The 18,219-nt window shown below is 42.7% G+C and overlaps 1 protein-coding gene across 2 annotated transcripts in view; it reads right to left on the bottom strand.

Annotated features, from left to right (window-relative positions):
- Positions 1 to 18,219, bottom strand: part of VPS53 (VPS53 subunit of GARP complex) — a 229,844-nt gene that overhangs the window by 71,771 nt on the left and 139,854 nt on the right. For both annotated transcript variants that reach the window (XM_033921549.1, XM_033921548.1), the window contains exons 8-10: positions 7,311 to 7,389; positions 6,805 to 6,948; positions 1,819 to 1,961 (exon numbers count right to left, since the gene is read on the bottom strand). In XM_033921549.1, coding sequence (XP_033777440.1) covers positions 1,819 to 1,961; positions 6,805 to 6,948; positions 7,311 to 7,389 — 366 coding nt within the window. The remainder of the gene's footprint in view (positions 1 to 1,818; positions 1,962 to 6,804; positions 6,949 to 7,310; positions 7,390 to 18,219) is intronic.

The raw sequence follows: 18,219 nt of genomic DNA, 5'->3' as shown, positions 1-18,219 counted from the left end.
AATCCTTAGAGATTTTCTTAAATGGCTCTATATTTTTTTAGGTGTGACATTTTTAATTTAGTGAATCAAATACAAAAACGGATGTACATAATAAACAGTCAAAGCCAAAACACACCCTCCAACCTTGCACCAAAAATGCTAATTTTTGAAAGAAATATTTTGAGCTATACAGGAAGCTGTGCTCCATACTGCTATAATCTATCCCCAGACGAAGCCTATTAGGGTGAAACGGAGGCCCCGTCGGGTTTCACTCTGTAGTGCTGTTCACATGAAACAAGAGTTACAAAGATAAGTGCTCTCTGAAAATTCATGCACTATCTTTTATTTGTTTATTTATAAGCTGTTGAAGACAAAGTAAAAATGAAGAAAATAGAATAAAATATATGAAATATAAATTAAAAATATATAAAAAGTTTATTTAAAATATTTATTCATTGAAGTTTGGGCCGGTGATTGAGATATTGACCTGCAAGTACTTCTAGCAATCCACTGCCTGAATCTAAGGTCTCTGAGGCCCTTCATTGTTAAAAAGTTAGCATTTTTGGAGCAAGGTCGGAGGGTGTGTTTTGGCTTTGACATTTTTAATTTACCAATTACAATTTTTTTTTTCCATTTTGCCTAGCAATTTTCTTTCTTTTAGTGAAATCTGAACTGGCTTTAACAGGGGCTAAAATACCATAAGCCTTCATTTTAAATACCCTCAGCTCCCCACTCCCATATAGTCCAGCTACTGTCGTATCAGTATTGCCCAGGGGCCAGAGACTGTGGTTGCCTCTGGCACCAAATATGCATGTACCCTGAATTGGGCCAGCAGATGTCACTGTTGTATGTTGGCTAGGACTCTCCCCTTTTCTGAAAGGCTGTGAACCGTGCCTCTGCAGCACCTCCAGCCTCTGCCAGCCCAATGAACAGAAACCACAACACCTATCTAGCAGCACATAGCATGATTTCTCATCCAGCACAGCTCAAAGTATGTACATTTAAAATAGAACCGTTTTGATTTGCATATAAAGGAACCCTTTGGGTTTAGGTTCACACCAGCCCCGCCCTCGGTCCCATGCTGAAATGCAGAGCCAATAAAAGGTATGAGATTTAAGATTTAAGATTTTTAGATTCAGTGAATTTACTAGTTTTGTGGTATAAATTGTTGGTTCCCGTTTAGATAGGTTTTAACATTTTATTTTTCTTTATTAACACTGACTTGTTTCACCGTTTTTTGATTTAACAGTGTCCTTCCCTGAAGAAGACTTAAAACTCGAGTCGGGGGGACAGGGATTATACAATGGAGGAGTAAAGTTGGTTTCTTCAATTAGCACATGCACTAGTCACTTTAAACACCGCTGAGGATCAATAACGAGAGGATACCATCCATTTCAGATAAGTTTTTCTTTCCTTTTTGGTTTGTTATATTTATTATTGTTGGATGGTTAAGGGGACAGTGAAAACAATGATGGTCCTCCAATGAACCTCAGTTTGGTGTTATCACCAGTCACGGGTTCAGGGTCTGAGGTTTTCACAATCATAATAATTATTATATTTTACATAATTAGAGCTGTGATTTTAGAAGGCATTTAAAATAGAAACCAAAGTTCAGAATATATCCTCCACTCGGAACCAACACCATTAAATAACAAAATGCCCACTCAAAAAAAATAAACCAGCTTAAGCTTCACATTCTGCTTTCACTGTGCAGAATACAGCATATATTTTTTCAAAAGAGATCCAACTCAGTCACAAGTAGATAAATCACCTTCCAAATCGCTTGTAATTTAACACTAGCGTTCACTTCTAAATCTGTACTATGGTGTGATGACTAACCTCGTAATGTGGCAGAACTCAACAGCAACACGCTCAGTCATGCACCATTCTGCAGGGAACATGCGTCCGTATTTCTCCTCATAGTCCACGAGCTGGCGCTTTATCCAGGCATAGCGCCGGTCAATCTTGTCAAGCCATGCGACCTTTACAAGCAAAGAGCATGATTTAAAGAGAAGCACTATATATGTCCAATGACAGTGAAGCTCAAGAGCTACCGCTATCAAGTCTCTTTTCTGTGTAAAATTAAGTTTTGCATTTTACAGTAAAAGCTCCATCACATATATTGTGCAAATTTAATTTTATTTCTAAGTTTTTCCTATGTGAAACTTCTCGGTACTGAAGAGAAGTGTATGGCGCAATAGTTGAAGCCACAGCCTCAGCACCCTGGGGTTGTGGGTTCAAACCCTGCGCTGCTCCTTGTGACCCTGGGCAAGTCACTCAATCTTCCATAGCCCCAGGTACGTTAGATAGATTGTGAGCCCACCGGGAGATAGAGGGAAAATGCCTGAGTACCTGATTGTAAAACCACTTAGATAAACTTGAAACTTCACTATGAGACTCTGAATCACACAATGTTCTAGGCTCAAGTTTCTCTTTTCCAGCACTATGCATCATCAGCCTATGTGGAATAACTCTTTACAATGAATTCCTGCTTGCTTATTGTTTACATAGCAGCAAATTCATTGCATCAGAATGACATATTTACCCCTCAAAATGTGTCAGATATACAGTATACCACAGTGAAGGAACTGCGCAGTCATCTTTTATTACCTGTGCTCTGATTTTTATGAAGCAATTATAAACATGGCTCTTAATATACTTGTTAATAGTGGAAGCACACAGCATGGAAATTTTTCTTGCGGCAAAATATCTTATCTGGCCAAAATACATTCAGCCTAAAATAGCAACATAGTAGATAGTGAGTGACAGATAAATATATATTAGCCCAGTTAAACGCAAACTGTGTGCCGTGGCAAGATACGAGCCATACGCAGGAAACGAACACAGGAAACTGACAGGGTTGACGGTCAGTCTAGAAGAGGTATGCAGGCAGATTGATAGGCTTAAAACGATAAATCCCCAGGACTGGATGGCATCCATCCGAGAGTAATCAAGGAACTGAAAGGGGCTATAGTTGAACTGCTCCAAATAATAGCCAATCTGTCGATCAAATTGGGAAGGATTCCGGAAGACTGGAAAGCGGCGAATGTTATGCCGCTACAATCTTCAAGAAAGGTTCGAGGGGAGAACCGGGAAACTACAGACTGATGAGTCTGATCTCGGTACCAGGAAAGATGGTAGAGGTGCTGATAAAGGACCGCATCATTGATCACCTAGACGGACACAATCTGATGAGGACCAGCCAGCATGGCTTCAGCAAAGGAAGATCTTGCTTGACAAACTTGCTGCATTTCTTCAAGGGAGTAAACAGGCAGCTAGACAAGAGTGACCCGGTCAATATTGTATATCTGGATTTTCAGAAGGAATTCAACAAGGACCCACATGAATGACTACTTCGAAAAATTGCGAGCCATGGAATCGAGGGTGAAATACTCACGTGGATTAAAAACTGGTTGGCGGATAGAAAACAGAAAGTGGGGGTAAATGGACAATACTCGGACTGGAAAAGCGTCACGAGTGGAGTGCCACAGGGTTCGGTGCTTAGACCCATGCTCTTCAACATGTTTATAAACAACCTGGAAATTGGTACGATGAGCAAGGTGATTAAATTTGCAGACGATACAAAGTTATTTAGAGTAGTGAGGACGCAGGATTGCGAAGACCTGCAATGTGACATAAACACGCTCGAAAAATGGACTGCGACATGGCAAATGAGGTTTAACGTGGATAAAGTGATGCTTGTTGGTAACAAAAATCTTATACACAAATACAGGATGTCTGGTGTAGTACTTGGAGAGACCCCCCAGGAAAGAGACTTGGGAGTACTGGTCAACAAGGCAATGAAGCCGTCTGCGCAATATGCAGCAGGGGCGAAAAGGGCAAACAAAATGCTAGGAATGATTAAGAAGGGGATCACAAACAGATCGGAGAAGGTTATTATGCCGCTGTACCCGGCCATGGTACGCCCCCACCTGGAATACTGTGTCCAGCACTGGTCATCATACATGAAGAAGAACATAGTACTGCTCGAAAGGGTCCAGAGAAGAGCGACTAAAATGGTTAAGGGAATGGAGGAGTTGCCGTATTGTGAGAGATTAGAGAAACTGGGCCTTTTCTCCCTTGAAAAGAGGAGACTGAGAGGGGACATGATCGAAACATTCAAGATAATGAAAGGAATAGACTTAGTAGATAAAGACAGGTTGTTCACCCTCTCCAAGGTAGAGAGAACAAGAGGGCACTCTCTAAAGTTAAAAGGGGATAGATTCCGTACAAATGTAAGGAAGTTCTTCTTCACCCAGAGTGGTAGAAAACTGGAATGCTCTTCCGGAGGCTGTTATAGGGGAAAACACCCTCCAGGGATTCAAGACAAAGTTAGACAAGTTCCTGCTGAACCAGAACATACGCAGGCAAGGCTAGACTCAGTTAGGGCACTGGTCTTTGACCTAAGGGCCGTCGCGTGAGCGGACTGTTGGGCACGATGGACCACTGGTCTGACCCAGCAGCGGCAATTCTTATGTTCTTATCACTGCTGGCACAGGCACCAGAGCCTCTCCTCCTCTCTGTTCTCCCCCAGCGATGTAGCGATTTCCAAAACCTGGTAGTTTGTCTGAGTTTTGGAAGGCCCCCGAGCTCAGGGCCACATCTAGAGGGTCTCTGGGCATGAACAGATGTCGACGTGATGACATCACGCACATGTGTGTGACATCATTTGTCGACATCCACACATGCTCAGAAGCCCTCTAGATGCTGCTACGAGTTTATTTTGCCACGGTGAAAAATGTTTGCGAGACACTGCATTAACCAGTCTGCCCAACTGTCCTTTCCTCTGGTTCTCTTTCCCACTGGGTAGATGAGCAAATAAATTTCCACACTAGAACCAATTTCGCCATTCTCCTCCCCACTTGAAGCATATTATTCAACTTCTTAGCCCTGTTCCTATTACTGCTCTCCTTATCTTACAAAATATATTTATACTCTGTTACAGTGGCCTCTATCACTCCTGCTGGTGGGCTATTGCAAAATTTGTTATCTTCCACATGACCCTTACTTAATCCAGATATTTTATTTTAATATTTAATAACTCATAATAGCACATTAATGTTCTCTCCTGTTGACTACAAATGCACCTAAAAAGTGATAGGATCAAGGATAGAATGAAATTCAGTGTTGACATCCAGAACAGGGCACCTAAACTTAGAAGCCCTAAAATAAAAGCTAAGGGGCTCATAATCAAAACTTTAAAACATCCAAAAACCAGCCTAAGTCAGCACTTGGACGACCTAATAGAAGGGACGTCTAAGTGCCGATAATCAAAACCAACTTTCTGGATGTGCAGCAGCACTTCTAAGCTGCTGTGTATCCAGAGAACAAAGGAGTACATTGGGAGGTGTGTTATGGGTGGGTATTGGGTGAGCTTCAACCTGGACGTATCCCAGCCATAATCAAAGCTTTCCTAGAGGGAACTTAGACGCTGGCAGTTAGACCTGTCTGAGTTGTGTCTAAGTTCTGCAAAGTTGCCCAAACTGACAAGAAGACCACTGGAGGATTTAAGGCATGACCACCCCCCTTACTTCCCCAGTGGTCACAACCTCCTCCCACCACCCAAAGAGCAAAAAAAAAACCAACCCAACAAAAACTCGTAGGCTTTCATCAGCTGATCACAACAGAAGGAATCCCCATCAACTGAGCCAGTTTCGAGGATTCTCCCTGCTAAGATCAACTGAGCCACAGAGCCCTCCCCCTCTCCCCCCCCCCTCCTGACATCCTGGACCTTCCCCTGACATTCTTGATATCCTGCTGACATCCCCGATATACAGCTGACACCCCGGACCTCCCCTGACATCTCCATCTCTCCATGGTGATTTTGAGCCAATCAGGGCATTTGGCCCCTCCCACTGCATCTCAAGATGCATTGGGGGGAGAAGAACCATCATTTGCAGTATGCAGCCCTATAGGCAGAAGGGAGTGAGCTTCCCTCCTGCCGTTTGCTCTTCTGGAAGTTATGGGGTGGGGGGGGGGGTCTGGGGATGTGGGAGGGAGGCCAAGGAATGTTGGGGAATGGGAGGGGTGAAGATGCTAGGGCATGTCGGAGGAGGTCCGGGATATCAGGGATTTCAGGAGGATGTGGGGAATGCCAGCAGAAAATAGGGGATGTCAGAGAAGGTCCGGGATGTAGGGCTTCACGGCTCAGCTGATCCTGGCAGGGAGAATCCCCATAAACTGAGCCACCAGGAATCCCCAAAACCAGCTCAGCTGAGGGGATTCCTTCTGCCACGATCAGACAAGATAGTTGGTGGGTACGTCTACAAAACTTGCTTTTGTATGTTTTTCGCATGGACATTTTTATTTTTGAAAATGGGCAAAAAAGGTACATGTCCATTTTTGAAAATGAGCTAGGTATAAGTTTTGGGCCGTAGGACATCTATGGACCAAAACTTATACCTAGCTCATTTTCAAAAATAAGAGACAGATGTTTGGCAGCTTTGAAAATGGATATTTTTCCTGCTGGGTTTGTGAATGTCTTTCACAAAATGTCCAACCTCAGACTTAGGCACATTTTTTATTATGCCCCTCCAGGTGTCCTTTTTTAGCCCCAAAACTAGGAGCATTAAATTAGCTAAAATAGGCTCCTACACTAGGGCACTCAGCAATCTTCAAATATCATCTTAATAGGTTTAAACATATGTGAATGTAAAGTAAAATTCATAAATGGATTTCCAGTATTAAAATTATTCTGAAGTAACCAGAATCCAAATCTTCAGAAGATCTTGCTGAATTTCACTTATTTTTTATTTGGATTTTATTCACACCTTTTTCAGAAGAATGTCAAGGTAAGTTACGTTCAGGTACATTGGGTATACTTACATCTTGGTTTTCCTGAAAAAGCACTAAATACTCAGAAAGGTGCTGTCGGATAAATTTTTTGATGATTTCCTGCTTGATCCTGGGGTCTAGTACATTAGCGACCAGACAAGCATCACGTAGGACATTACTGGGTCCTCCAGGCCTCTGGTGAAAGACAGCAAAAAAAACCAACAACCCAACACTTCATTATCTCTCTCTCTCTGAAGACACAGAAATAGCTATTGCCATATCTGGCAATAACTGTTCTCTAAATTAATCCTTTCGGGACAACCAAAAACAGATCATTGAAATATCACTCCCAGAAGAGGCAGTAATCCCCAGTCCCTCAGGCAACAACTGCTAATAGACTCATTATCTAGAACTATGCCAACACTTGTTTTAAACCCAGCTATGCTATTAGAAAAGATGTGCTATTAACCAATCCTTCAGTTTCTGATCAAAAGGCAGCTGCCCTATCCATCGGTCTGTAAGGCCTATACAACCAGACATTTACTTTGAATGTTTACCTTGGTGCCCTGAGCAGGGAACGCTTCTTCAAAATCAGCCAGAATCTGCTGTCCTAACTCTGACTGGGCAGCTTTTACCCTGTTATGAAAAGACAGAAACCAGTTTATTTTTAGACAGACACTTTGATCAGTGATTCAGGAAATAATCCAAGCTGCAGAAAGCAGGGGCTAGTTAATTTCCTCTGCTTCATTTTTCCTACACAGCATAAGCACTCATGAATAAAAGAAAAGGGGGGTTTGCAGGTAGACTTGGTGAATTTAAAAACAAAGTAAAATAAAATATATTGGGTCAATATTCAAAGTGATTTAATAAGTCAGAAACAATTTCTGGCTAGTTAAATTGCTTGTTCGGGTCTAACTGATCATTTTCAGTGGCACTTAACTGGTTAGTGCTTCTGAAAATGTTGTTAGTGCCTTATAAAACTGGCTATTTGGGGCATTCCAGAGGTAGAGTCAGCATTTAACCGATCAAGGTAATTGCATAAATAAGACTGCATATATAGTCAGTCTGGCTGTGCTTTAGCCGGCTCTACAAACCTGGAAACTCAATGTTGTGAAGCCCAGATATGGCCCAGCAGAGTGCGAGTGTGTGTGGGTTTACATACAAGAGTAAATCAAAATTAATTTAATGGCTTTAATAGAAGTAACTGTGAGCAACTGAACATATCACCTTTCCACATAGTCTCCATGCAAGACAACACATTGTCCATCAAGCCCAGTGTCCGTTCTCACAGTGGCCAATCCAGGTCACCAGTACCTGGCCAAAACCCAAGGAGTAGCAACATTCCATGCTACCGATCCAGGGCATATATTGAAAAGAAAAAATCACTCTATAGACCTATTCAAAGAGTAATATGGATGATATAACACAGTTCACAAAAACTTGCTCAGAATCAAGGAGGGGAAAACTGGGGCTAACCCCAGAAAAAACCACCTCACAGCCCAATCATCGCATGGAGAGTAAACAGGACGTTATATCATTTCATATATGCTTTTTGTGTTATGAAAAAATCACTGACGTTCAGCACACCATTTACTAAGCTTTTAGTCAAAGAACTGAGCAAACTTAACTTACAGCTTGCGGGTTCCGACGTGCACGTTTCGATCCTGCCTCAGGAAACACACAGGAATAGTTGAAAAAAAACTCATGCGATGGGTACAAAGATTCAAAACGGACTGCTGTTATGTCCATACTGAGTCAATATCCGATAGGTTTCACTCCTTCTGCCCAAAGCACATTACTGCAAGTTGTTCTTCGATGGTGCAATCTTGCAATGGAGTGTCCATGTTTCTGACCTCGTGGCTTTCACATGACCAAAGGCTAAGCGCTGCACTGTGTGTGGACAAACTATCCAACAGGCAATGCACGAGTACGTATGTTGCATTTTGGTAGCTCTGTTCTGGTTATCACGTGTGTGTGTGTGTGTATGTATATCTATATATATATATATATATATATCTATAATAATAAAACCCTAGCACGCGCATGCGCTGTTGAACGATCGTGAGTCCTGGTAGTGTGAGGTGTGCTTCTGTGTCACTCCTCAAAGCGCCTGCGCTAGCTGGAGGCGCGTGTTCCAGGGACTCCTCCCTCCCGCTGCTCTTCAAAGCGGCCTGCTGAGGTTCGCCAGCCACTGTAGCGAACCTCGCAGGCCGCTCTCCACCTTCCCGACATGTTGCTGAAGGAGTCGGGGTTGCCGCTGCCGCCACACTCGGTCTTCCTGCAGCCCCGCCCACTGCCATGAAGGAGGAGATCTGGGCTGAGAGGTGAACGATGCAGCCCCAGCTCCAGTTCGAGGAATGGAGGGAGGGTAAGAATGGGATGGGGGGTGGAAACGGAAGGGGGCCAAGGGGCAGGCAGGCATTGCACAACAGGGGACCAGGGGGAGAGGGAAAGGGGGCTGCTTTGGGGGGTGGGGGGCAGACAGCAATCATCGGGGGGGAACAGAAGGGGCCATGGAGCATGCAGGCATGGCACAACAGGCATGGGGCAGGCAGGCATTGCACAACAGGGGACCAAGGGGAGAGGGAAAGGGGGCTGCTTGGAGGGGAGGGGGGCAGACAGCAATCATCAAGGGGGAACATAAGGGGGCCACAGAGCACGCAGGCATGGCACAACAGGCACGGGGCAGGCAGGCATTGCTCAACAGGGGACCAGGGGGAGAGGGAAAGGGGGCTGCTTTGGGGGGAGGGCGGCAGACAGCAATCATCAGGGAGGAACAGAAGGGGGCCATGGAGCACGCAGGCATGGGGCAGGCAGGCATTGCATAACAGGGGACCAGGGGGAGAGGGAAAGGGGGGCTGCTTTGGGGGGAGGGGGGCAGACAGCAATCATCAGGGGGGAACAGAAGGGGGCCACGGAGCAGGCAAGCATGACACAGCAGGGGGAGAGGGAAAGGGGTGTGCTGGAGGGCAGAAAACAATCATGCTTTGCTCTGGGAGGGGGGGAGACAGAAGGGGGCCATGGAGAGACAGGCAGGCATGGTGCAACAGAGAAATACAGGTAGGCAGGGGGGCCAGGGAGAGACACAGACAGAATGAATGACAGACAGACAGTCAGCGTTCAAGGAGAGAGAGACAAAGAAAAAAACCCACACAGACATCTGCTCTAGCGCCCCTTAATGTAACGGGCTTAAAGACTAGTGTTTGTATATATATATATATATATATATATATATATATATATATATACATACATACATACATACTCACACACACACGTGATAATCCATGGTATTATGGTTAAATTATCCTTCTTCCTTAACTGACAGAGAGGGAAAAATGCTTGAGTACCTGATTGTAAAAACTGCTTAGATAACCTTGATAGGCGGTATATAAAAAAATCCTAATAATAATAATAAATATACATACACACACACAAAGAGAATTTAATGTCAGTTAAGGAAGAAGGATAATTTAACCATAATACCATGGATGTGAAGGAACACCAAAGAAACCATTGTGTTGATGCCAATCGAGCTTACAGAGAGCCAAGTCATGGTGGGGAAGCAGGAATCCTGATATTTTTTCTGCAGCTGAAGCCAGGTGAAGGAAAAGAAACTAGGTGAAAGCTAGAGGTGGGGGTTACCCAAGTATGAGAGATTGGGGAGGGGACAATGCACAATCATATTTTGCCACTATCATCATCTCCTGACTTCCATGGAACCCACAGAAGCCTAATTATAGCACAGGCTTGAAGGTAGGTGCAGGCTAAGGTTTTTTGGTCCCCAATTTGAGAAGCCCTGATTTACATGTGCAGTATCATTTACTAGCCAATACAAAGTATCGAGGCAGTTCATCATTTGTTATTCTCTCCAAACAGACACTCCAGGTGAACTCCAAGAAAGTTAGATCTCCAAAATCTATGTTTAGGGGCCCTTTAAGCTAAGTTAGACAGGTAGATGTGAATCGCTTGTTTACTTTTTCCAAAAATACCAGGACTAGGAGGGATGCAATGAAGCTACTAAATTTAAAACAAACCAGAGAAAATATTTCTTCACTCAATGTGTAATTAAACTCTGGAATTCATGCCAGAGAGTGTTGTCAAAGCAGTTAGCTTAGCAGGGTTTAAAATGGATTGGATAATTTTCTAAAAGAAAAATACATAAGCCATTATCAAGCTGGACTTGGGAAAATCCACTGCCTATTGCTAGGATAAGCAGCATAAAAACTATTTTACTTTTCTGGGATCTTGCCAGGTACCTGTGACCTATTGGGCCACTGTTAGAAACAGGATACTGGGCTTTTTAGACCATCTGTCTGTCCCAGTATGACAACTCTTATGTTCTAAGTATTTTCCCCATACATACAAAATAGAAGAAAATCTTTAGAACAGGTCTCCAGAACTGATTCGTATTAGCAGTTCTGGAAATACACCATAGAAGTTTTCTGAAAAGGACTTTTCACTGTCCTCCTCTAATAGTTCCAGCAATAACTATAGGCCTGATATTCAAAAGGGTTTAACCAGATAGGAGAAGCACCTGCCCAGTTAAATCTGACTGAGCTGGTCATCCAGCAATACTCAGTGGCACTTAAGCAGCTGGTGCCATTGAATGTTGCCTATGACTGCCCAGACAGTGTCGGGACGATCCGGAGTTGGAGCTTGCACAGAGCCCCCATTTAACCAGTTAGCAGTGATATTTAGTCTGCTAACAAGTCAAGTACGCAGACAGCCTCCCCTCCCTTTTTACTTCCGCGGGGAAGAGGTTTCTACCACAGCTCGGAGCGTTCATTACTCAAACACTGCTCCAATATTCATAGAATTCCGATAAGCGTCTGAACATTTAGCACCCCAGGCTATGGTAGAAACCTCTACCGCAGCTTAGTAAAAGAGGGCCAGAGTTAAGAAAGTAAAAGCGCTGTCCTAACTTTACTCACCAAACTAACTAGGCACCAGTCTATTGACCAATGGCCAGTTAACATCTGGGTGACTGCGCATAGCTGGACAATTCAATGCTGCAGTCTGGACATAGCCCAGCATTGAATATCCAGGCTCTGTCCAGCAGACAGTGGTAAACAACTTAAAATTCCCTACCACCATGAGCTGAATATTAGCCCCTGCAATAACAGAGTGTTCTAAGTCAAGACACTTTTATTTGTTGAACAAATTTCTACCCTGCATTATCTATAAAAATCTAAGCATGCTATAATTAACACTCAAACACGTCAAGACATATAGCCAACATAAATTACAAAACGATACAGCAATAAAACATCAATTTAAGAATTTTACAACTCATCCCAAAGCACATGGGATCTAGCTAGGTACTTGGGACCTGGGTTGGCCACTGCTGGAAACAATCAAGCCATTGTGACATCACTGATGAGGCTGGCTCTTAGGCACTGGTGGAATGAGGCATTATGACATCACAATCTCTGCTCTAGAGCAGTGTTTTTCAACCTTTTTTGGGCAAAGGCACACTTGTTTCATGAAAAAAATCACGAGGCACACCACCATTACAAAATGTTAAAAAATTTAACTCTGTGCCTATATTGACTATATATAAAGTAATTCTCTTGAATAGGAATCAAATAAACACAAAGAAAGTATTTTATAATTACTTTATTATGAAATATTAAATAAACAGAATAGTGAAAAATTATAAAATACTTTATTCAGTGCGAAACCTGGGCCTGTTTGGCTGAACACAAAGCTGATATTCTGGCTGGAATCGAAGAAAGACACACACGTAGCTCTTCGTCAACAGCTCTCAGTCTCTCTCTGTATTTGGTTTTTATAGCATACAAAAATAGACAAATATACCCTCCATCCTTTTTATTAAACCACAATAGCAGTTTTTAGCGCAGGGAGCTGCGCTGAATGCCCAGCGCTGCTCTTGACGCTCATAGGCTCCCTGCACTAAAAACCACTATTGCGGTTTAGTAAAAGGTGACCATATTGTAAAATACAGACAGCAGATATAAATTCAGAACTGTGCATAGTAAGTGAAGGGAAGTTTTCATCTCTGGGAATTTACCCAGTTAACTATTAAGTTATTTGGGCAAATTCCTTTGAAAACTGTGGTAATACTGCTGCCACTTTGCTAAATTTAAAATAAAATCATTTTTCCTACCTTGTCTGGTGATTTCTGGTTGCACTTTCTTCTTCTGACTGTGCATCCAATCTTTCTTCCCTTCTATCAGCCTGTATGCTTTCTCTCCTCCACACCTCATTCCCTCCCCCAACTTTTTCTTCCTCTCTCCCTGACCTTTCTTTCTTTTTTTCTGTTTCTCTTCTTTCCTTCTGTTTCCCTGCCTGCCCCCTTTCTTTCTTTCTCCCTGCCGTTCCCCAAGCCACTGCCACTGCCGCTGCCATCGGGGAACAGGACCCACCAATGGATAACAGGCCCCAAAGCCGACGCATGCTCTCCCTGACGTCAATTCTGCAATCAGAGAGGAAGTTCCGCCCAGCCAGGCAGCGATTGGCTGGCCCGAACTTCCTCTCCGACTGCAGAATTGACGTCGGGGAGAAGAAGACTTATCGGCTCGATAGATTAGATCGCCAAGACAAAGTGAGTCCTGGGTGATCGACTCACTTTGCCTTGGCGAGCTACTGGCGCCCCTGCCTTAGAACACTGCCTAGGACCCTGGGGGAGCTCGGGCCCCCTGTCAGCTCCGGGCCCCTGAATGCAGGACTGGTAGTACTGCCCTGATGGCGGCCCTGCGGCACACCAGGCAACATCTCGCAGCACACTAGTGTGCCGCGGAACAGCGGTTGAAAAACACTGCTCTAGAGTGTTGCTACTCTTTGGGTTTCTGCAAGGTACTTGGTACCTGGGTTGGCCACTGTTGGAAACAGGATACTGGGCTTGATGGACCTTCGGTTTGTCCCAGTATGGCAATTTTTATGTTCTTATGTTTTCTAAACAAGATGACTGAAGTTAACTTCCTCAAATCTAAAAGGAGATTATTCTATAAAACAGGACCACCCAACAACTCATCTTATGAGAAAAAAACCAATTTATAAGGATGAAATAAACATGCCTATTCCTCTGCCCCAATTTATTTTTTCTGCTTCTGAGGCATCTGTCCTCTATGTGTCTGGTCCATAGACATTATTCTCCAATGTTCTCACCAAGTCTTAACAAATTAGTTTGTCAGATAACAAAACCAGTATATCAGGAATGTTTACTGGTCTCCTATATCAGTACTTCCGAATCATTAAACTGAACACTACACACTGTACTTTAGATTACAGACAGTTAATAAAATGTATATAACTTGCATCATCATCGATCAAAAAACTAAAATAAATTTTATAACAAACATTTGTAAGAGAGAACTGGCATAAGTTGTTAACTGTAAATTTTCGGCAGGCTTCTGGCTTGGTTTGTACTCATTCCAATTGCAGCCCCTCCTGACTCAAAACCTCCAAGTATATAGAACCCTTCAGGTCCTCCTTTTTAAATTGAAAGTACTACGTCTACGATCACACAATTCACTTGAGCCCTCATATATATTAGATTGCTACTGGTAGCTTGCTGAGACAAGAGGCTGAAACAGCTCATTCCTTCCATAGTGTTCCTGCTATGTCCAATTCCAAACACTGCAGGTTTCTTCCACTATCTATAAAACCCATGAAAAGCAAGCCAGGAGGTGGCTAATTTGCGATTTACCAGCACAATTGCAGAGGAAATCTAGGAGAATGGAATAAGTGCATCCCTCTGAGAGCAGTATGGTGACTTCCCCAAGTGGGTTAATCACCTCATGGGCTGGGAAAAACTTTCTGGATTTTGGATTTAGATTTTAGATGTAGGTAGCTGAAATGCTATGTGCAGCTTGTCCTCTCAGGTCGGGGTGATTTCTGTATGTGAGTATCCTCTCCCTGAGACTACACACTGACTTGGGCGACAGCTCAAGCATTTTCAATTACTGCCTCCTTCTTATAGAATTCCCTTTTGAAAATACTTCAGGACAACGGTCATTTTACTAGATTCTGCAAGAATCAAAAGCCTATGGGGATTTTTTGTTCTTGTTGTCATTTTGGGGGGGGAGGGGTTGTTTTTTAAAATTCAGCCTTCCATAGCTGACTATATTTTAATTTTGATAGGGTGTTTAGCTGACAGCTTGATAACTTTGTTCTGTTTTCATATATTGTGCTTATTTTTAACTGTATTAATTTTAAGATTTGATTTTGTAATTTGTTAGATTTTACTGGGCTTACAAACTATTTTCTTTTACATAGTAACATAGTAAATGATGGCAAGGTAAAACCACTATTACCAGTCTCGTTTGCCTAGTAAGGTGGCTATGGTAGTACTCATTGCTGTTTTTAAAGCTCGTAGCTGCCACTAAAGAGTTGCGTAGAGACAGATATCAAACCAGTCCTCAATGGAATCAAATCTGTCCCCGCAAATAATCTCTTCTGTCCCTGTCCATCCCCATAAACTTCAGAAGTAGTTATTCCATTTAATTATGCTACTGAATTAAAGGCTCTGGTAGAGACCCATTTACAAATAAGCAAAGACACTTTATTAATTTGGAAATATTAATTGGGAAGAATACATACGTTATAAATGGGTCTCTGCCAGAGCCTCTAATGTAAATATAAAATATAAATGCTCCAGCTGATAAGGATCCTCGAGCTATGTCAACTGCGGACTTTCTTTGAAGATGGTCGGGGGGTCCCCTTTGCCAAGCTTTGCAGCCAGCAGCATCCCTGAATCACAGTGGCTCAGGGATGCTGACAACAACTGCTACGCTTGGTGGGAGTTCTGGCCACTTTTGGAGTATGTCCTCAGCTGGCAGTGTTTGGAGATTCCCACCAGCCACAACAAAGGTCAGCAAGAACTTCAACACTGGCGAAATAAAAACAGAAATGTATTTCCTTTTCTGTTGAACACAATACAAATACATCTGCTATATACATTTCCCAAAGCTAACATATTTCAGTCAATAAATTCCTTTTTTTTCCACCTTTATTGTCTGGAGATTCATTTTTCCATCAAGGTGGTTCCAGTTTCTCTTTTTTCTGCTTTCCTGTCTTCTGCAAATTCTTCAAGTGGTTACTGTCCATTAGTTCCTCCTACCATGGACCAGCATTTCTCTCTTCCCTCCCTCCCATTGTATAGCATCCTCACTCCCTTGTATCCTGGATCATTCTCTCCTTTTTTTCCCTCCTCACTCCTGCACAGCATTACTTCCTCTCTCCTCTATCCCCATGTGCAACATATCTCCCCCTCTCTATCTCCACCATCTCTCTTTCTCTCATTCCCTCCCTTGCTGCAAAGGGAGTGGGGGAAAAAGAGAGAAATCCAGGGTGCTTTTCTCCCACTCCCTCTACTGCCATATCCAATATTGCTCCCTCTCTCATCCCCCAGACAATTTGCCCCTGCCCACCAGCCCCATGCCAAAACCCTAGATACGGTATCCCCCCTCCACCCAGGCATAATAAAATCAAATCAAACTTCGCCCTGGTTTACGGAGTCCTTAAGACTAGGCAAACAACTATGCAGACGTCTAGAGAAGAAATGGAGGGAAAACAAGACACCAGAACACAGAACACAATGGAGAGCAGCCATAAAAAAATATAAGGACAATATATCCGAAACAAAGAAAAACTACTACGCCAGCAAAATAGGAGGCTACACAACCGACAACACAAAACTGTTTCGCCTAGTACGATAACTGACATCCCCCCCAAAACCAAGAATCTGCAACCTTCTCTAATAAAATCTCAGCCCAAAAACTAGCAGATTTCTTCCTCAACAAAGTCAAGTTGGTCCAATCGGAATTTGCCAAGACAGCCACAACAAACACTTCCCAACATAACTATACGGAATACACTGAACCCATAAAAGCAGACCAGATACGGTCTTCATTCACTAACCTTTCCATCCCCAATACCAATAAACTAATATCAAAGCTAGCCTTAAAAAACAGCCCCCCTAGACAACTGTCCTCCATACCTTCTTTCAGTAGCTCCGCATCATATCATTAACTGGCTCACCAACCTGCTAAATAGTTCCCTGAACCAAGGGCATCTACCCAGCTACAGTTTTTTAAAAGGGGAGGGGGGTAGAAAAAAGCCATTTTTTTCTTTTAAGAAAACTTACGGCCTCTTTTACGCGGCAACAGCCCCGAAGCCCTTCAAATTTCTATTGACTTCGCGGCCGTTAGCGTAGCGCAGCCGCTAGTTTTTGTAAAAGCCGCTAGGCTTTGTAAAAGAGACCGCTAGTGGATACACAAATATTTTGATATGAAACAATTTAGGATCTTAGTTCAAACTATGATTTTAAGTCAAATTAACTATTGTAATATTACATATGTAGAATGTTCAGCGCAGATAAGTAAATCTCCACAGATGATTCAAAATATGGCATTATGCCTGATTTACTCATTACGGGAGTCAGAATATATCATTATATTTTTTACAATCTCACTAGCTAACTGTACAAGCAAAGATATTTCTTAAATTGTTATGTTTTCTCTATATAGTTACTTATGGTGTAGTACCATTTGTATAAACAATTCAATGTAAAGAAAAGAGATTGTATTCAAAGGAAATCAAATGTTAACATCTTTTGCTTTCCCTTATCAAGAGGTGCAAAAAGACTGAAACAGTTTGAGCAAACATTATCATACCGAGCTACTAAACTAAAAAATGAAATTTCTTCTATGCTTAAGTCTTCAGTTTCATATATAGTGTTTTTCAGAAATATTAAAACTTATTGTTTAAGAAATACTTTTTTTTTTTTTTAATCAATAAATGTTTATTGAAAGTTTTTTTGGGTGAAAATATACGAACCGGAATATAAATATCAGGGACAACAACAAATGGGAAAGCAAGCATATAAAAAGCACACCAATTCACAAAATGCTCCCCCAGCAGTACAAACAGTAGAAGTTGCTCCCAACAAAACAAATCAGCCCCCAGTATTTATCAATAACCAGAACTCCGCAGTACCCCCACCCCCCACCCCACCAACTCCATGACCCTCAGAGAGGGACTCCCTGTGGTTTCTTCAGGTAAGTCCCCCTGTACACAATCCCTCCCCCCTCAGAATGAAGCTCAATGTAAAGATTCGATTTTTTCTAGTATTCGTGTCCAAGTCCTGGTGTAAGTATAATAGTACCCATGACGTTTCGCAATAGACAATTCCATGTGAAAAATAAACTGAAGCTTTAAAGTCCAATCTAAATGAGTAGGTGCCAGTCCCTGTTTCCAATGAGCAGCAATCAAGCATTTTGCTGCCGCCAAACCCCAACGTCGGAGCTTAGTCTGCCAAGAATATAGACTAACATTATAAAGGCCTAATAGACATCCCTGTGGAGAAAAAGGCAATAAAATCTGTAACAAGTGCGATAAACATCCCACAACAGTCCTCCAAAAGGGCTTCAAAACTGGACAATCCCACCATATATGTAAAAAGATCCCCCTAGCCACCCCACATCTCCAACACAATGCAGA

Source organism: Geotrypetes seraphini, chromosome 15, assembly GCF_902459505.1.
Source record: "Geotrypetes seraphini chromosome 15, aGeoSer1.1, whole genome shotgun sequence".
In the NCBI taxonomy this organism is placed as follows: domain Eukaryota; kingdom Metazoa; phylum Chordata; class Amphibia; order Gymnophiona; family Dermophiidae; genus Geotrypetes; species Geotrypetes seraphini.
The sequence above is the reverse complement of the archived record's forward strand: the minus strand, read 5'-3'. Positions and strand labels throughout refer to the sequence as shown.